General features: G+C 40.7%; 1 protein-coding gene across 2 annotated transcripts; it reads left to right on the top strand.

Moving 5' to 3' along the window:
* Positions 1-3,609: 3,609 nt before the first annotated feature.
* LRRC66 (leucine rich repeat containing 66) lies at positions 3,610-20,115 on the top strand. 2 transcript variants are annotated; one of them, XM_058547044.1, is made up of 4 exons: positions 3,610-3,786; positions 8,210-8,379; positions 15,319-15,508; positions 16,753-20,115. In XM_058547044.1, exons 1-4 carry the CDS (start codon positions 3,729-3,731, stop codon positions 18,933-18,935), a joined length of 2,601 nt encoding a protein of 866 aa, XP_058403027.1. In that variant the 5' UTR covers positions 3,610-3,728; the 3' UTR covers positions 18,936-20,115. The 2 variants fall into 2 exon arrangements, with proteins under 2 accessions (XP_058403027.1, XP_058403028.1); XM_058547045.1 differs by lacking the exon at positions 8,210-8,379 and having other exon boundaries at positions 3,740-3,786.
* The last annotated feature ends 538 nt before the right edge of the window (positions 20,116-20,653 follow it).

Raw genomic sequence — 20,653 nt, 5'->3', positions numbered from 1 at the left:
AACACTTGGTATGGTTAATCTTTTTAATTTAAGCTAATCTAATAGGTGTGTAGTGCTATCTCACTGCAATTTTAATTTTCATTTCCCTAACACCTAATGATGCTGATCATCTTTTCATGTGATTATTTGCTATCTATATATCTTCTTTGCTTGTGTCTGTTCAAATTTTTGCTTATTTTAAAAATTGGATTTTTGGTTTTTTATTATTGAGTTTTGAGAGTTTTAAAAAATATATCCTGGATACAAGATATATCTTTTGCAAAAATTTTTCTCCCAGTCTGTGGTTTGTCTTTTTATTCTCTTAATGGTGTCTTTTGAAGAGCAGAAGTTTTCCATTTTGATGGAATTATAAAATTTATCCATTTGTTCTTTGATGGATTGTGTTTTGGTGTCATATCTAAAATTTCTTTTGCCTAACTCAAGATCACAAATATTTTGTTTTCTTCTAGACGTATCATAGTTTTAGATATTGATTTTTGTGAGGATATAATGTGAAGTTTTTTTTTGTTTTTTTTTTTTTGTATATAGATATCCAATTGTTCCAGCACCATTTATCGAAAAGGCTATCTTTTTCCATACTTTTACATGTATCCTATTCATGTTTTTATATTTAAATTGGGTTTCTTGTAGGAATTATATTGTTGACTCATGAAGTTTTATCCAAACTGAGAATTCTTGCTTTTTAATTGTGGTTTTTAGACTATTACTTATATCTACTATCTTGAAATTTATTTCTACTTGTTCCTTCTATTTGTTTGTTCCCCTTTTCCTCTTTTTCTGCCTTTTTTGCATTAAACATGTATTTTTTATTAATCCACTTTATCTCCTTTGTAGGCTTACTAGCCATAATTCTTTGTTGTTGTTGTTGTTGTTGTTGTTTAGTGGTTGCTCTAGGGTTTCCAATATATATCTTAACATCACAGACTATTTTTATGTTGTGTTATACTACTTGCCTCTAACACAATAAACTTACATTATTCTCCTCTCCTGGCCTTTGTACTAGTATTGTCATGCATTTTACTCCTACATATGTTATAAATCCCACAGTGCATTTTTTTACTATTTTTGCTTTAAACAGTTTACTACCTTTCAAAGAGATTTAAATAAGAAAAAAATATATTAACCCACATAGTTACCTTTCCAGAGCTCTTTGTTGATCTTCTGTTTGGATGATCTATCCGTTGGTGTAAGTGGAGTGTTAAAGTCCCCTACTATTATTGTGTTACTGTCTATTTCTGTTTTTATGTCTGTTAATAATTGCTTTATATATTTAGGTGCACCTACATTGGGTGCGTAGATATTTACAAGTGTTATATCCTCTTGTTGGATTGTTCCCTTGATCATTATGTAATGCCCTTCTTTGTCTCTTTTTAGTTTTTGTTTTAAAGTCTATTTTGTCTGATATGAGTACTGCTACCCCAGCTTTCTTTTCATTGCCATTTGCGTGGAGTATCTTTTTCCATCCCTTCACTTTCAGTTTGTGAGTGTCTTTAGGTCTAAAGTGTGTCTCTTGTATGCAGCATATATATGGGTCTTGTTTTTTTATCCAATCAGCCACCCTGTGCCTTTTACTTGGAGCATTTAGTCCATTGACGTTTAATGTAGCTATTGATAAGTATGTACTTACTGCCATTTTTTAACTTTTTTTTTCTCAGTGTTTTAGTAGTCCTTCTCTGTTCCTTTCTTCTTCTATACAGAATTGATGGTCTCTTTAGTTTGACTTCTGTCTGAAAGCTCTACTCTTTAATTCCCCTCCTCCCTCCTTTTATGTTTTTGATATCATATCTAACCTCTTTTTTGTGCATTTGTATCCATTACGTTCTTTCATGGAAATAGATAATTTTTCCTATTTGTGGTCTTCTCTTTTCCCTTTAAATCAGTCCCTTTAACATTTCTTGTAGCACTGGTTTCTTGTTAACAAACTCCTTTAATTTTTGCTTGTCTGGGAAATTTTTGATCTCTCCTTCCATTTTGAATGATAACCTTGCTGGGTAGAGTATTCTTGGCTATAAATTTTTTCCTTTTAGCACTTTAAATATATCGTGCCACTCTCTTCTAGCCTGTAAGGTTTCTGCTGAGAAGTCAGCTGATAGCCTTATGGGGTTTCCTTTGTATGTAACTGACTTTCTCTTGCGGCTTTTAGGATTCTCTCTTTATCTTTAATTCTGGACATTTTGATTATGACGTGTCTTGGTGTGGGCCTCTTTGGGTTTATCTTGTTTGGGGCTCTCTATGCTTCCTGTACCTTGATATCTGTTTCCTTCCTTAGGTTAGGGAAGTTTTCATCTATTATTTCTTGAAATAGATTCTCTGCTCCTTTGTCTCGCTCTTCTCCTTCCGGGACACCTATAACATGGATGTTAGTGCACTTGATGTTGTCCCAGAGGTCCCTGAGACTGTCCTCACTCTTTTTAATTCTTTTCTCTTTTACCTGTTCAGCTTGGGTAATTTCTTCTAGTCTTTCATCCAGCTCACAGATCCGTTCTTCTGTATCCTCTACTCTGCTTTTGAGTCCCTCTAGTGAATTTTTCATTTCTAGTATTGTATTCTTCATTTCTGATTGGTTCTTTTTTATATCTTCCATTTCTTTGTTGACATTCTCACTGAGTTCATCTATTCTTCTCCCCACATCAGTGAGCATCCTTAACACTCTTAGTTTGAACTCTCTCTTTGGTAGGTTGCTAATTTCTGTTTCACTTAGTTCCTTTGCTGGGGTTTTATCCTGTTCCTTTACTTGGAATGTATTCTTTTGCCTCCTCATTTTGCCTCTTTCCCTGTGCTTGTGTCTACGTATTAAGTAGGTCAGCTACGTCTCCTGCCCTTGGATAGGTCACCTAAGTGATGCCTTAGGAGGCTTCCAGTGTGCTTCCCTCAGTTCTCAATGTTCCAGGGGAGACCCCTATGTGGGCTACTGTGTTCTTCTGTTGTGGCCTGTTAGCTCTCCCTATAGGCGCCCAGGGAGGCTGAGTTATGCTCCTGGCCAGCTGTTGTAATGCTCAGCTGCTTGTAGTTGTCGTGGGCCCTTCAGTCTCTTTATCAGGTGTGGGGAGCCCCAGCACAGTTGGCTGCAAGTTCTAATACCACATTTGTGTTGCAGTATTTCTTTTAACTGAGTAGGCCCCCAGCGTGGCAGGTTGTTAGGCTCAGGGCCTTACAATTGCTGTAAGCCTCTAGCCTATTAGGTCTCTTGTCAGCTCTCTGAGGATTGCAGCTGGGTGGGGCTGGCCTCAGGCACAGGAGCACCCAATTGTTTCAGGCTTTGGAAGGTGGGGCAAACCCCCTATGTGGGTCTTTGGGAAGCACAAGTCTTCTGCAGCTGACAAGCCCTGCCGCCCACAGGTCCACACACACAGTCAACACAGTCCTGCCCCGTGTGCGCGCCCCAACCTCCCGAAGCGGACCCAGTCTCTCCACGGCAGGAGCCCCACACACTTCACCACTGCCCCACACTCTCCACCTGCTCCTTGCGCACACCCTGCCCCACTGAAGTCGGCTCAGTTGTCAGGCTGCAGAGAATCCAGTCACCAATCTATGCAGGCCCACAGGTTGCCTGAGGGCTTGTTGTTTGGTGGGTCCAGTCTCCAGGGTGGGCTGCCCACCCTGGCTGAGCTGGATTAAATCAGTGCTCTAGCGGGTGGGGCAGACCCTGGGCTAGCAGGCCCCAGGGAGAACTCCAATGGCGCCTGTGTCAGCACGCCCACACCAGGCCACAACAATGGCCGCCGCCAATGTCTCAGTCCCTGGAGAGGTCTCACCTCTCACCGAGATGCACTCAGGGCCTATTAGGTGAGTCTCTTTTCACCACAGCACTGTGCACCTTTCTTTCTGGTGATTTTAGGATGCTTTCTGAGATGGGTGAGTTTGCGCATGGGCCCTTTAAGAGCCGGTTTTAGTTTCTTTGTGAACCAGCTTTTCTGGGGGTACTCCCCAATGTTTTAGTAGCAGCAAAGTCAGATATTATGCCACTTGTCTCGATTGTGCTGGGTCCACAAAATGCCCACAGCGGGGACGCTCCCTGGCTCAGGGCCCCATGCCTCCAGGGAGGCTGTGCACCTGTGAGCTGCTGCCAGCGGCCGTGAAGCTGGCAGCTTGTGAAGGCGGCGTTTTTCCTCTCCAGAAGGGAGTTTCTGCCTCTTCTACCTCAGTTAGGGTTGTCCGTTGTTGCAGGAGTTCCTCTTATCCAGTTTTCAGTTCTGTCTCAGGGGTAACTTTTCCACGAGTAGTTGTAAATTGGCTGTGTCCGCGGGAGGAGGTGAGTTCAGAGTCTGCTTATGCCGCCATCTTGACTTCCTCTCTCCAGAGCTCTTTGTTCTTTTGTGTAGATCCAGACTTCTATCTGATTTCATTTTTCATTTGGTTGAAATACTTTCTTTAACAAGTCTTCTAGTGTGGATCTGCTGGTGAATTCTTTTGGATCTTGTATATCTGAGAAGTCTTTATTTGCCTTAATTTTTAAAATATTTTTTCGCTCAGTAGAGAATTCTAGGTTGGCACAATATTTTTAGTATTTTTAAAATGTTGTTCCACTGTCTTCAATTTGCATTGTTTCCAATAAGAAATCTACTGTAATCCTTATTTTTGTTCCTTTTATGAGCTATGCTCAATTTAAATTTTTGTAGGTAAATGTATTAATATTTTTCTTTATAATTTCTTACTTTGCTTTTATTTTCAAAAACAATTTCCCCCAAGTAAAACTCCACCACACTCTTGTTTATATGTGCTTCCCACCCCATGGACAGTGATATTGTCAGAGAATATTTTTCAGGCAGATTATACTTTTAATCCAACTTGAATTTATTTTGTTGTGTGGGGATCAGAATGTCATCTGCAGGTGGTCTCTGGAATTTACCCAGATCGGATTACTTTATCAGGAGCTCTTCTCCTGAAACCTTGTTCTCAGAGCACCCCAGACCCACACAATCAGGGCCAGCTGGATATCATGTCCTGGGTTTTCTGCAGAATTGGTAGACTATATTTGATGCTAGCCTAACAGCATCTGTCTTCATCTTCATCCCAGCATCAACCCATTCACAAGATAGTATGTCAGCACATACAACATTTAGTCCAGCATAATTCACATGTAGTCACCTGAGGCTGGTAGCACTAATGTGCCAGATCTCCCTAAAGGACTCTGATTCTATAAATAAGACAAATATTTTTGCAGCCAAGAGCAGCTCTAACCCTACTCTTATGCAGTTAGTTGTTATTCCTCAAGGTACTGTACCTATTTTCTTGAGAGCTACACGTTGGGTCCAAGTCTGCTCCACATCTCTCTCACGGTCTTTGGATCAGCAGGCTAGTCAGGGCATGTTCTTTACGTAACAATGTTCTTGGCAGAAGCCAAGAGAGCAAGCCCCACCACATAAGCACATTTCAAATCTTTGCTTACATGGTGTCTGCTAACACTTCATTGGCCAAGGCAAGTCACATGGCCAAACTCAGCTAAATGGGATGGGGAAGTATACTGTGCCCACAGGAAAGTGAATATTTGCTGAACAACAATCTAAACTATTACACCTGGCTTCCACTGAGCTCAGAATACTTGAAGGTCATCGTCAAAGATGATCTCAATTCCACCTGCAAGAAACAATGAGGCATGGAGACTTTAAGTGATACTCACTGATTCACATCAAAAGTAACAAATAGAGCTGGAATAAAACTCAAGATCCTAAGTTCCTCTCCAGGACCCTATTAACTACATGATACAAGTAGAATCACTCAACAGCCTCCAATACGTTTGGCAATTTCATGTATTCCACAGCCCATACCATTCTCTTGCCTAGAGAGCACTGTGCCCCACTCTTCTTTTCCCCTTTCTAAATTCAAGTTATCTTTCAGGGCCTTGTTCATGTCTTTGTTTTTTTGTAAGAAATGTGTGTGGTTAAAGGTTAATGGTTAAAAGATCTGAGTTTCAATCCCAGCTCCACAGCTCCACCCACCATGATGTTGGGCAAGTTCTTAACTTAGCTGCAACTAGGTTTTGTCATTTGAAAAACAGTAATAACCCCCAGGAATCTGTGAGGAGTAAAAGGAGATGTTTGCGAAATGCTTAGAGCATAAAAGGGTATACAGTTAAATAGGAATTTTAAAATAATTTCTTCTCTTCACTCAAAAGCTAGCCATGATTTCCCCCTCCACTGAACTCCTAGAGTACGTATTCAATTCAATTAAGCACTGAGAAATTGCAGGAATCATAAGTTCACATCCTTATATAGGTCAGGCAGGTATCATGAAAATGTTAAAGGAAACTATAGCTTCTTTCCTATTGATGTCTTGTATTGCATTTTTTTTCTCACAGACCCATATGTTTGCATATTAAAATGTGTAGCAACATTCTTTGCTCCACAACAAAACGTATTTTCTCCAGGGATTATATTCAAAATATTTAACAACTGGCCTTTAGCCTGGGATCCCCAGTTGGATGCCTCCTGGCTGTAGTGATGGAACAGAGTCCTGCTGTGAGGGGGAAGCACCTAGTGCGATGGGGCGGCACACAGGGCTCAGCAATGGCTATTTACAAATCAATATGGAAGAATTTCTTACTAGCATATGCCAGCTGAACATCAGCCTTGGTTCTCTCCCATTTCTTTAAAACATGCAGGTTTCTGGGCCTATCTTATGTTTTCCTATTTTTGATAGAGATATGAGCACAAGGAAATCATATTCTTCAATAAGTGCATGCCTCGTCTAAAGCAGGCAGCCCTCATTCATCAGCTCCAGCCAAACGTTGTCTTGTGCCAGTTGGAACTTACAATTTTTCAAGAGAAGCTAGAAATGCAAATTTTTGTGTTGAATCTTTATTGTTGGCTCAATAATTTTTAAATCTCTGTGCAAGGCAAACACGGTGACCTCTGGCTTATTGAATGCATGTTATGTTCCAGGCATTGCAAGAGTTCACAAAGATGTGAATTCTGCCCTTAAGGGACTAACCATCTGATGGAGAGTCTGACAGACAACCAACAGTTAATTTTATAGTCAGATGGTGGGAGTATAACTGCTTTGTATAACCAATGACTTTTTCTTGTGTGTGTGTCTTACCACTCAGTCAGACACAAGGAGTCTATGCTTATTTGTCCTCAGCACCAAGTGCCTGCTCGTGATGTTTTGATTGAGTCGTTGTCCCAATGATCTCTTGCTTACTCTGTGCAGCTGAAATGAGCATGATAACGTAGATGTACAGCCATTTCAATTAAGTCATCATCTCTCTGCATGATCAGTCTTACAATAAGTACCAATAAGTACCTTGCAAACAGTAGGCAAGTAATAAACCCTTCTGGAATTGAACCAACCTGATCTGTTATGTAGTAGTTGGTTCAAGACACAGACTACATGTGAGAACAGCAGAAAGATATGTAAAAATGCAGGGCTTCCTTGTGAGACTCATATGGGAAATCAAATTTGGAAGACTGCTATGACTAGCACCTCATTCTCAAGCTTTATTTTCAGTGCCAAATGGTTGCTCTCTGGAATCAAGTGAAATACAAAGGCAGAGAACAAAACTCCGATTATTTTGCTGGAAAACAAAATCCAGCTGTAACGTATTACCTCTGAAAAATACAAGAATGCCCAGAAAATAGGTATAATATCAACAATAAGTAGATAAAAGAAAGGATATAGCTACAAAATAGAATAAGAACATCTGAAAACTCAAAGAGTTCATCCATATAAATAAATCATCACAGCTATTCAGTTTTACCCATAGTTCAATCAAATAAGCAAATACTTACTTATCACCTCCTTCAAAGTTAGATTTTTTAACTGATGCTTTTATTATAAAATTAGCATATACTCATTGAAAGAAGAAATGCCAAAGTGCCTAAAATAAAAACAAAATTTCCTTCCATATCCCACCCCACCTCCCTCCCCCATCCTACTCCTAAGGGTAACTACTACTGATAGCTTAGTTCATCTCCCTGCCAGCCTTTTTCTCTGCTCACTCAAAATATATATGTTTGCATATGGCTCTTTTTTTCCAAGAACATTGGAATCATACCCTATAGTGTTCTCAACTTAACATTTTCCTTCCTGTTCAGTCAGCTCCCATTCTCTTTTAAAACTGCGTAGTATTTTGTAGTATCAATATACCATACTTTGTTTAACCATTTCTCTGATGAGAACCATTTAGGTTGTCTCCAATTTTTCACCATTACAAATAATGCTGCCGTAAATATCAGCAGTTTATATCTTAATTTGCTTTTAATTTTAACAGGACTGTGGAAGCTGAAGTCATTACAGACTTTGGATCTGTCTTTCAATGGGATATCGCAAATTGGTTTGTCTGATTTTCATAACTGCCTGCAACTGGAGAACCTCTATTTACAGAGCAACAGGATACTCAGAATTCATCCAGAAGCTTTCAAGGACCTCAAAAAATTACAGGTTATAAAATAATTTTAATAATATTTCAAATATGCAGACACATGGGCAATTACTATAGAAGAATATTTTCGTAAGAGTTTCTTCACGCCCAGTAGTACTGGCTGTTAATCAAAAAATCAAGTCTATTTTAAGATTCCCCTAAAATTGCTGAAGTCTCTCTCTTGCCTCAAAAATCAAAAACCTCAGTAATGTACATGAATTTTTCTCAAACGTAATACTCAGCAAGAATTGGCACATTATTTTTCTCAATCAAATTAAACCCAACTCCAAGTTTCCACTTACCAGTTATCAAGAAATTAAATCTTAGTTATGGGCCGGCCCCGTGGCTTAGCGGTTAAGTGCGAGCGCTCCGCTGCCGGCGCCCCGGGTTCGGATCCTGTGCGCGCACCGACGCACTGCTTCTCCGGCCATGCTGAGGCTGCGTCCCACATACAGCAACTAGAAGGATGTGCAACTATGACATACAACTATCTACTGGGGCTTTGGGGGAAAAAATAAATACATAAAAATTAAAAAAAAAAAATCTTAGTTATTAGTGAGGCTCCCTCGCTGGGCTGCGAGGTCAAAGGTCCCTGGGGTCTTATGCAATCTGGAACACTTGGGGAGGTTCCTCTGAGCCTCCTTGGTTGATGCTGAGATGTCACCAACTCAGGACTATATGGGCCTCTGAAGGCCAGTGACCCTGTTGCTTCCATACCAAAACTGGGCACGGAACAATACAAGTGAGAATGATAACAGCTCATACTTGTATCCCACTTACCACGTACTCTTATAAATATCAGACCCATATTGGGGGGATCTAGGCCACACTTTAGAGCCCCTAGTGCCTGTTTCTTAGACACTTTGCAGTTAATCTCACTGAAGTCCTGACAGCTGTTAGGGTGAGGAACCCCCAAAGCCCTGGTCCAGTTTTGGCAGCTGCAGCCCCTTCTCCTCCAAGCACTTTCCTCCACTCCCCTCCTCTTTGGGAGAATACTGTAAAATCTCCCCTCAGTGCTCCTTTAGAAACATCAGGGTGGCCGCTGGTATGGCATCTAGAGGTGCCTGAGGAGAAGATTCAGTCCGCATCCCCATAACCTCTATCACACGCACCCATTCTTTTGTTTGTTTGGTTAGTTGGTTAACTAATTAATTAATTTTTTTATTTGCTAATTCTGACATGTCACAATTTATAAATTTAAGGTGTACAGCATGTTATTTTGATCTATTTATGTATTGTAATATGATTGCCATTGAAGCAATATTTATCACATCATTATAGTACAGTATTATTGACTATATTCCTTATACTGTGTATTAGATCTCTATGGCTTATTTACTACTGTTTACAAATTTTACCCTTAAACACCTCACAGCCCCCATCCCCTGATAACCACTACTTTACTCTATGTTTTTTTACAGGTTTGACTTTTTTTTAGATTCCACATATAAGTGATATCATACAGTACTTATCTTTATCTATCTAATTTATCTCACTTAGCATAATGTGCTGATCTTTCGTACAGAAAATTCCAAAAAGTCAATCAAAAAACTGTTGAAATTAATCAATGATTTCAGTAAAGTGGCAGGTTACAAAGTCAACTTACAGAAATCAGTGGCATTCCTTTACACCAATGATGAAGCATCAGAAAAAGAAACAAAGAAAACTACCCCATTCACAATAGCATCAAAAACAATAAAATACTTAGGAATAAATTTATCCAAGGAAGTGAAAGATCTGTACAATGAAAACTATAAGACTTTGCTGAAAGAAATCGAGATGACACAAACAAATGGAAAGACATCATGTGTTCATGGATTGAAAGAATAAATATTGTTAAAATAGCCATACTACCCAATGCCATCTACAGATTCAACACAATCCCCATCAAAATACCAAAGATATTCTTGATAGAAATAGAAGAAACAATCCTAAAGTTTGTATGGAGCAACGAAAGACCCTGAATAGCCAAAGCAATCCTGAGAAAAAAGAACAAAGCCAAAGGTATCACACCTCCTGATTTCAAACTATACTACAAAGCCATAGTAATAAAAACAGTATGGTACTGGCTCAAAAATAGACACATAGACCAATGGAACAGAATAGAGAGCCCAGAATTAAATCCCAGCATTTATGGTCAGTTAATATTAGACAAGAGAGCCAAGAACACCCAATGGGGAAAGGATAGTCTCTTCAACAAAGGGTGCTGGGAAAACAGGAGAAACAAATGCAGAACAATGAAATTGGACTCCATTCTTTATGTGGGCCAGTATCATTCAATAGAAACATAATGTGAGCCACATATGCAATTTTAGATACTCTAGTAACTAGATTCAAAAAGTAAAAATAAGCAGGTGAATTTCATCTAGTAGTATTTTTTTTTTTTTTTTTGTGAGGAGATCAGCCCTGTGCTAACATCCGCCAATCCTCCTCTTTTTTTGCTGAGGAAGACGGCCCTGGGCTAACATCTGTGCCCATCTTCCTCCACTTTATATGGGACGCCGCCACAGCATGGCTTGCCAAGCAGTGCGTCGGTGCGCGCCCGGGATCCGAACCAGTGAACCCCGGGCCGCTGCAGCAGAGCACCCGCACTTAACCGCTTGCGCCACCGGGCCGGCCCCCTAGTAGTATATTTTTTAACTCAATATATCCAAATATTATCTTTTACACATGTAATTAATATAAAAATTATTACTGAGATAGTTTACATTCTCTTTTTCATACTAAGCCTTCAAACCTGTGTGTATTTTACACTTATCGTACATCCCAATTTGGACTAGCCACCTTTTAGTGCTCCATAGCCACGTGTGGCTAATGGCTGTCATATCAGGCAGCATCGACATAGACAGCTGATGTTTTCCCAGTTTATGTAACGTGTTATTCAAGCATAGCTGCAGGACAAATCTTCAACCACCCCCCCCTTTCAATCAGAATGGCCCCTAAGTCCCTCCTTTATCGAAGGGAGACTAGTGAGGAGGGTGGACTCTGGAGACAGCTGCCTGGGTTTAAACCTAGGCTCTGCAACTTTCCAGCCATATAATCTTGGGCAAGTTACCAAATCTCTTTGTGCCCTGGTTTTCTCATCTGAAAAAATGGAGATAATTTAGTTCTTTTCTCATAGAGTTGTGTGAGAATTAAATGTTTTAATATATATAAAGTGCCCCAAACAGTACTTGGAATACAGTAAGCTCTTTGTAAATGTAGACTACATTTAGTAATTCTAAAGTGGCCACAGTACCCTACTCTATTAACATACAAATCTGATCATGCCACTTCTTGTTTAAACCCTTCTAGCTTTCACAACAAGGGCCTGGCCCCTGCGTACATCTGTTTTCACCTCAAGCCCTCCCCACTTGCTGATCCTTTTGCCTGGAAAAGCTAACTCTTATTAATTCCTCCAATGTCACTTCCTCAAGGAAGCCTTTGCTGGGCCTTCAGATTGAATTAGTTGCTCTTTTATACACGCTTACAATATGCTTTGCTTTTTCCTCATTGCGCCTATCACAACTGAATTATTTCGTTTTAGGTATAGCTAGTTGTTAATGCGTATATCCCCATAACTGTTCTATAAGATGGTGATCTCTTTGAAGACATACATCACATCTATTTTGTTTTCTAGTGCTTAGCATATGTCTAATACATAACACATATTTTAAAACACTTGTTGAATAAACAAAGGAATGAGTGAATCCATGATGATCATGGATAGGTGTATTAGTTATCTATTGCTGTGTAACAAATTGCTACAAACTTAGCAGTCTAAAACCACACACATATATTATCTCATGATTTCTGTGGGTCAGAAATCCAGGCAAAGCTTAGCTGGGTCCTCTACAGGCCTCTCAAGAGGCTGCAATCAAGCATTTGGCCAGGGCTGGAGTCTCACCTGAAGGCTCAGCTGAGGAAGGATCCACTTCCAAGCTCACGTGGTTGTTGCAGGATTTAATTCCTTACGGGCGGTTGGAATGGGGCTCAGTTCCTTCCTGGCTATCAGCCTTAGCCTGCCTTCAGTTCTTTGCCATGTAGGCCTCTCTAAAGGGCAGTTCACAGCATGGCAATTTGCTTCAGAACCCAATAAAGAGAGTCCACTAGCAAGAAGAACATTGCAACTTACGTAATGTCATCATGGAAGTGACGTCCCATTGCGTTTGCCATATTCTATTGGTTAGAACCAAGTCATAGGTCCCACCTACACTAAGGGGAGGAGATTACTTAAGGGCATGAATAACCAAGAGGCAGGATCATTGGGGACCATCTTAGAGTCTGTTTGCCACAATAGTTATCAGAGCAGATGAGAAAGTCCATTTAACTCGGCAGTGCTCCCCTATTTACCACAAAGAGGTTATCAGATTGCCTGTGAACCTCATTTGCTATATTGTATATCGATTATAAGTATATTTGTATATGTAATTTCCCTATGTCTGTTTTATTTCCTATGCATTTTTATTGTGCTTTATAAGTCTTCTGCAGCTCACAGATAATAGATGCTACAGGCAAACTAAAAATCAACTCCAAGAATGTTTTAAATCATCTGTAATTCTCAATTCACCTGAACTACCCAAGATCATACATTTTCTCCTTCTCTATTATCCCTTCTACATGTTTGGCAATATCTCTAAAAGCTGGTTTGGAATGTGATGAACGTATTTGGTACCAGAAAGCTGAATATTAAAACGGATGTTTTTTTTTTCAGGAAATATATTTAATACTTGCACTATACTATGTGTCTTCCCATGTAGGAATCTTTTCAGAAACCAGTTAGATTTTTCAAAGCCTACATTCATCATCATGTTTAGATAGAATGAAATAAATTTCCTTGGCATTTCAAATTAACATTCTTTTTCTTAATCCCATCCATTCTTCTTAGATGCAGTGATTTATGTAGCAACATTATATGCATCTCCCAATCCTTCTATGGTGTACACCCCTTTCAAGAGATGGTGGATGGCTGTTTCTTTAGCCAAATTAGACTATTCTGTTTTAATCTTGTCTCAGAAATTATTCCTCCTGAATCAGCTTATTAGTTTTCTGCCCTGTCTCCAGTTTTGCTTTCAGTTCCATGATTTGTAACGTAATAAGATGCTAGGATGAAAATAATGCAGGCGTGCACTAAAAAGAAAATAACTACCTGAAAAACATTAGAATATTTTACTCAGTTGTTAAGGAGGGGTAAATGAGAAAGCTATTGATCCTAGGCAAAGCCAGGCCAAAGCAAAGTTTGTTTTTCTTCCCAATCCCAGTCTCCTAGTTCCTGTTTTTGGCAACCTTCCTTTGGGAATTGTGATATTACAATTGATAATAAGAAACATATATTTGGTCTCTGTCCCCTTTTTAGGCACAGATTTCCTAAAACCCTTGAAATTTCCTAAATGATGAGAGTCATAAAGTTGTCTTTCATTATGTCAATGGATGACTTTTGGAAAGCACTTATGTTTGGGGGCCAGAGGAGCCAACCCTGGATTAGAGGGATTAGAGGGACTTTCAGTCCCACCCCCCTGACCTCCTAGGAGGGGAGAGGTGCCAGAGGTTGAATCAACTGCCAGTGGGCTAATGATGTAATCAATCATGACTATTTAATGAGGCCTCCATAAAAAGCCAAAAGGACAGGTTGGAGACCTTCCAGGTTGGGGAACACATGGAAATGCAGGGAGAGTGGCAGGCTCAGAGAGAGCATGGAAGCTCCACACCTTTTCTTCATACCTTATCCTATGTGTTTCTTCCACCTGGCTGTTCCTGAGTTATATCCTTTTTATAATAAGCCACTAATCAACGAAGTAAAATCTTACTTTGAGTTCTATGAGCCCCTCTAGCAAATTAATTGAACCCAAGGAGAATGTGTTGTTGGGACCTCGGTAACTGATAGGTCAGAAGCACAGTTGACAACCTGAACTTGCAATTGGCTTCTAAAGTAGGGAGGTAGAGGGGGCAGACTTGTGGGACTGAGCCCTTAACTTGTGGGATCTGACACTATTTGCAGGTAGATAGTGTCAGAATTGGGTTGAATTGTAGGATACCTAGCCGGTGTCCAAGAATTACTTGGATGTGTGGGGAAAAAGTCCACATGTTGGAATTGGTACTAGAATCAGAGGAGTCAAAACTGCTTGGTTACTCAACACTGGAAAGGTCACCTCTCTACCTAAATTCAGGGAGAATTCTGATTCTACATGTAGCAGTCTTGGTGGTGGTGCTGTTTGATTACTTGTCTGAATCAGCTCTTCTTAGGAATTCATATAATCTAAATGTCAATGCTACTTTTCCCCTGATGTTTATAAAACGACTGGCCTTGGTAACATTCAGCCTTTTGGTTTTGTCCACTGCCATGTCCAACTCCAACAGATCTCGCTCTGTGTTTCTAGAGCCACTGAATCCTTTTCATTCCCCTTCATTTCTGATTAGACTAGAAAAATTAGTCATATATTGAGTAAACATAAATGCAGATAAATGTACTGTTCCCCTTGAGATAACATTTGATGCAAAAGATTTCTCTTTGCTACTTCTGGTCAACCACAATTCTTCTGTGTTCTTTGTCCTTTATCCAGTATCTTCTGTCAGTTCCAAGATCACAGTGCTTCTAGACGTTCTAGACCTGGTATCTAATCTAGACCTTGATAACAACAGGGAGTCTAGGTTTTATCTAACAGTACAAATTACAACTCATAGGAAAGAAGGAAGAGAAAATGATTGGGCATCTAATATAGACACCATTTTTAAAGCTTTCATATATATTTAATCCTTACAATAACCCTGGGAGGTAGGCTCATAGAGAGTAAACAATTCCCTGAAGCTCACAGAGCTGTTAGGGGCAGAGCAGAGATTTAAACCCAGTATTCTCTGACACTGAAATCAAGGTGAAATCCATATTGCATCCATTGAGGAGTAAGCAATATCTGTAACCCATTTATTTTGTCTCTGAATGTCTTTATTCACAGACTGTCCTAAATTTTTTTCTTCTCAAGCAGGTTGTGGACCTCAGCAACAATGCTCTGACCACAATCCTGCCAATGATGATCATTGCTCTAGAATTTCCCCATCTGGAGGTTGACTTGGCTGATAACCAGTGGCAGTGTGACTATAATGTGGCAGCCTTCCAAAATTTCATTTCTGAATCCTGGAGGAGAAAGTGGAATGTAATTTGCAACAAGTCTACAGGTAAGTCAGTAGTACCTCTTCTCTCTGAAATGGTTCCATTTAAACTGAAACAAGTACATGAAAAATTTAGTCTCATTTGAAACAATGACAGTCCCCATGAAAGGAAGTGTGCTGATCCATGGCATTAGTCAGCCTTGGGCTGTATGACAGAATAATCATTGGTACTTAACTATTTTCCTCAGTTCATGAATGACCTCCCTCCCATGGTCAAAGAAATCTAGTTTAATAGCTCAGAAATCACTGGATTTGGTCAAAAACAGAAATTTCACAACGACAGAATTTTGCCCGAAAGCCCCCAAATTTCATATTTTTATCCTAATTCTTAACAAATAATCAAAGAAAGACCTTTTAAAACTTGAAACATGATTATTTAAAATGCTTGCTAACCCTCTGAAAGTATAATACTAGACATACACGAAAAACACAGATTTCAAAAGTACAGTTTTCTTTGATTTGTTCCCTGCTACTCTCCCAAAGTGCTAGAATATGTTACTGGAGTTGAACATTCTGGAAAGCATTTTTTCACTTTTAACTCTCTTGGCTAAATCTCAAAACTAACGGCAGGGTGGTGGGGAGTCAGATTTTTTTTTAAATGAGTCCTGGACTGTGTTCTATTCAAGACTGCTGTTCAAGTAGAAACATGGCCATTCTTACCAGGTTTAGTAGAAATCCAAGAAGATCATAGAGAAGTCTTAATGTTGTCAGCCACACTTGTTTCATTCCTCTATAAAAGCCACAACTGGCCTTCTCAGTATGGAGGGCAGAATGTCAGGAACCAGTAGAGAAATCTGAATAGTTTTGCTGTTTACCGACACTGGAGAATGGTGAGGTAATGATGTTGCGAACATGTGTAGGGCTGAGGCAGATTTTGCAGAGGGCTGATGGAATGTTCTCGCAAACGTGCAGTAGGTGAGGATATGGAGGAAGGAGAAGCAATGTGGCTGTCCCTCCAGTCTGGCTTTTTTCCTTCCGTGGGTAGCAGTCAGGCAAGAAACCTAAGAAACTTACAACCTCCTGGGCCTGTGAGCAGCAGACCTCAGCCTGAGAGCCATGCGTAAATGCTCACAGAGCCATATACATACTATTGGCATTAGACAATCAATCAGTAAAGCTGCTTATCATCATGTAATATGCAATTTAAATACAGCTAGGTAAGGACTGAGGAGGACTCACAGATGCTTTAAAACCACTAGAATCTTATTTCAATGTCCACTCAATGTGTGTTTTTTATCCCCCATTTTCAGGGAATGAGGAGGTATATTGGTGGACTCCCAAAAGCAGAATTTCCAGGGAGACTCACCTTCCTCACACTAAATCGAATCACAGGAAAAGCCTCGTAATGGGCAAAGCTGAGAGGCCCCAGGAAGAGCTGTACGTGCACTTTTCCACACCGGGGAAGAAGGACAATGCCAGCTCTGATACCAGTGCAAAGCACAGACGGCTGCCAAGGTGGGTTAGAAGTGACGACGATGCTGTGCGAACTTCTGGCAGAGACGAAGACAATTCCCAGGACCTCGCCCTGGCTGTCTGTCTGTCGGTGTTCATCACGTTCTTGGTGGCTTTCTGCCTGGGGGCTTTTGCAAGGCCTTATGTTGACAGACTGTGGCAACAGAGGTGCCAGAAGAAAAGCCATGGTTTGGATAATGCATATTCAAACGAGGGATTCCACGATGAAACGGAAGCTGCAGGGAACATGCACCACCCAAGGGTAGGTCTGCACCAAGCTTTCGGTGATCTCAACCTCTATGAGAACCAAGACTCTTTCTCGGTGACAGCGGCCAGCCCACCTGCTGCTGTCATTCCTGATAGAACTCTGGGACCAAGCAGAAAGGAGCCTGAGAGTTGGCAGAGCTGGGAACAAGGCGAGGACAACAATGCAGCAGGAAGTAGAAAGGATAACGCATTTCCAAATGACATTGCAGCCGGGTCCGTTCTCCTCGGACAGCCAAATGCTGATCATAACGCACTAATTTCAGCAGCACGGGACCACATCTACAGGAATGAGATTCTTGGAGAAATAAATTTTGAAACTGTGGCCCGGGCAGATTCTCTCAGTGAGCAGTCAGTGGGCGTCCCTGCAGTAGCTGGCAGATCGCAAACGGTCTCTGGCTCAATCCATAATGATTTGAATGAATTAGACCCACAACTCTCGAGAGAAACAACTCTCTCTCAAATGCTAATACATACAGAAGCACAGAGGGCTGGAGAGAATGAGGAAAGACGGGGCACTGAGCAGTTACCGTCGGAGTTCTCTAAGGAAATGCCAGTGAGCACTTACATTAATTTGCTGAGCGCACAGCAGCAAGGGCTCAAGGGGGCCAGTGCTGAGGAAGAGCTTTCCACCTACTACAGTGCGGTCACATTCAGTGACCCAGGAGATACGGATTCATCCCCACCAGTCTTCCCTCCAGGATGGGGCAGAGACCTGCATGTCACTCCTGCTAACAAGGAACCAATGCAGGAACACCCTCCTCCTGACACTCAGTATGAGTTGGACACCAACTACGATTCTGATGAGGGGTCTTTATTTACTCTAAGTTCAATAAGTTCAGAGGATGCAAGAAATGTGACTGAAGAAGAGGCACATGACGAGGAGAGTCATAGAGCCAGTGAGTTCCCAGAGGATCAGGACTCAGGAATGAGGAAGGACAATGTTATGTCATTAGAGAGTCTTGACGACGGCATCACCTTCCAGAAGATTGTGGGGAAATGTGAGAATCAGGAAGATCATTTTGAAAAACCTCTAACTTCTGGTCCAGACTCTGGTTTGTGTGAGGCTCATCTGGAAAATGCCTCTTACACCAATAAATTTGAGGATCCATTGACCTTGCCCAGATCACTGGGCAGTAGTCCTTTCATTGATGAGATCCCAGACACGTTCATTTATGATTATGTCACAGCTCCTCAATCTGAGGCAGTAGAGTGGCTTTACTCACTTAAAGACTTAGAATTTTCATATGTGGATATTTTACCACAAACACCACCTTGTTCTGCCGAAGTTCCCTCAGATCCTGGTAAGAGTGCCTGTCATGAAAGAGACTCAGACATTTGTAAAGAAGAACCTTTCACTCAGGGGACAGACACAGCTCAAAACGATATTCCTTTCAAGATCACTACAGGGGAAAACTTAAGACCCTCACAAGATTTTGAAGAAGGCGACATGAATTCCAACCTGATGGAAACTGATGCAAGTGAGGGGTCTGTATGTCATCTTGAGGACGATGGTTCCAGAAAGGTTATAAACCAAACACAGTTGTTACAATCCTGTGGTGATGAGTCTGCTCTTCAGTGTGAAAGAAGAGGGGGCGAATATTTTGAAGACAGTTCCAAGAGCCGGGTACCATCATTACAAGAGCTTCCAAATAAAACCAGTTCACTAAGAACACAAGAGCCCTTCAATGATAGAGATTGGGATAAATATTCATAGGATAATCTGTTGCAGTTAGAAAATGATTCTAACTTTTATACTCAAATGCAGACCCAGAGCAACCTGATGGGAGTTGACTGTCTATGTGAGGATCAACTCTACTATGACAAAGACAAGGACATTCAACTTGAAAATCAAAGGGAATTCAAGTAACATTTTTAGTCCAGATTGAAGCACTTGGATGGAACTGCTGAACAGATTTTAACAAATTCAGCACAAAGAACAGCAGAACTTTTGGGAGGTTGATCATGAAACAGCAAAATTGGAAGGATTCAGAACATTTTTAAATATTTTTAATAAGTTATGTTAAAAGAGAGACCATTTTCTAAAACTAAATGTAAATTAAAAATCAATTTTCAAGTTTTTTTGTAAAAGAAAAAGGTACTCTACCATGATCCCTGACTAGCCCTTCCTCAGCGTGACTCTCCAGTCTGGGCTCTCATGAGCTGTGTTCTTCGGTTTATCCTCCTGCTTCTCCGACATTTTCTCCTTTTCCTTCCTGACACTCCTCCTCTGCTTGCCCTCTTAAAGAGCATTCCTCAAAGGTCTGTTCTCAGTCTTTCCTTACATCCCTTTACCTCTCTCCTTAGACCCCACTGCTTCATGACCAGCTCTGTACAGATGACGCCCAGGTCTGCATGACAAGACCAACCTCCTTCCCAAGCTCCAGACTCACATTCTCCACCCCAATAGCCCAAATCCACATAGATCTTTATGGGACCTAAAATTCATCATGTTCCTCATGAATGTGATCTCCCATGTTCTCTTTCTTGGTCAATAGTATCATGACATCTACCCAGTAAAGCCAGTTAAAATTTCTGACTTATCTCTGACTCTTTCTCTTTCATTTCTTAAATCTGAGTAGCATCTAAGCTCTATGCAGTGGAAGTTCTTTTATGTCTATACAGGGAGACGTTTAAGTATGGCAATCTGGATGGGGGCTAGGTAATTTATGTCAAACCAGCGCTTGCCTAGAAAGCACCCTGTTTTTACTTTAGAGTGTACAGTTATTTAGGGTAGACTAAGATGGAAGGTGATTCTGATTTTAGGGAAGGGCCCTAAGGATCCCCCAATCCAACTGTTGGCACCACCACTAGTCCTTTGAGGGATCTATTCCTCAGTAATTCTTAACGTTGTACTCTCTGCTCTCAACCCCCAAATAAAGCACATCCCTTATCTATCACCTAGATTATTTTTGTGTGCGTGTGAGGATGATTAGCCCTGAGCTAACATCTGTTGCCAATCCTCCTCTTTTTGCTGAGGAAGATTGGGCCGCCACCACAGCATAGCTTGATAAGCAGTGTGTCCGTCCGCATCTGGGATGTGAACCTGCAAACCCCAGGCCGCTGGAGCAGAGCACAAGAACTTAACCGCTATGCCACTGGGCTGGCCTGTATCACCTAGATTATTTTAAGGCCTCTTCGTGACCTGTAGTACTTCTCCTTGACCCCACTCAACCCCAAACAATCTTATATCCTGTTCATCTCTCCACTACGCAAAAACCTTTGATAGCTCCCCATTGCCTATATAAAGACCAGATTCCATAATCTAGACACATCCTACCTTTCCAACTTCATCTCATAACATTATCACATCATCACACATTCTATATTCTGCTTTATATCATTTATAGCAATCATTCATTCATTTATTTCAGCAAACTTTTGAGGCTTTCACTTGTCCCTGATCAATGTCTCCCCCCTTGTTCACAATTGCTA

The sequence above is a fragment of the Diceros bicornis genome, chromosome 8, assembly GCF_020826845.1.
Source record: "Diceros bicornis minor isolate mBicDic1 chromosome 8, mDicBic1.mat.cur, whole genome shotgun sequence".
Classification (NCBI taxonomy): domain Eukaryota; kingdom Metazoa; phylum Chordata; class Mammalia; order Perissodactyla; family Rhinocerotidae; genus Diceros; species Diceros bicornis.
Note: the sequence above shows the minus strand (reverse complement) of the source record. Positions and strands in the feature narration are given on the sequence as shown.

What these genes read in the sequence shown, in the direction of transcription:
- LRRC66 (XM_058547044.1), top strand. Translation starts at nt 3,729, where the DNA reads ATGTCTCAGTCCCTGGAGAGGTCTCACCTCTCACCGAGATGCACTCAG. An exon ending in ATGCACTCAGGGCCTATTAG is followed by an intron (nt 3,787 to 8,209) that starts GTGAGTCTCTTT and finishes TAATTTTAACAG; the next exon opens with GACTGTGGAAGCTGAAGTCA. An exon ending in AATTTGCAACAAGTCTACAG is followed by an intron (nt 15,509 to 16,752) that starts GTAAGTCAGTAG and finishes CCCCATTTTCAG; the next exon opens with GGAATGAGGAGGTATATTGG.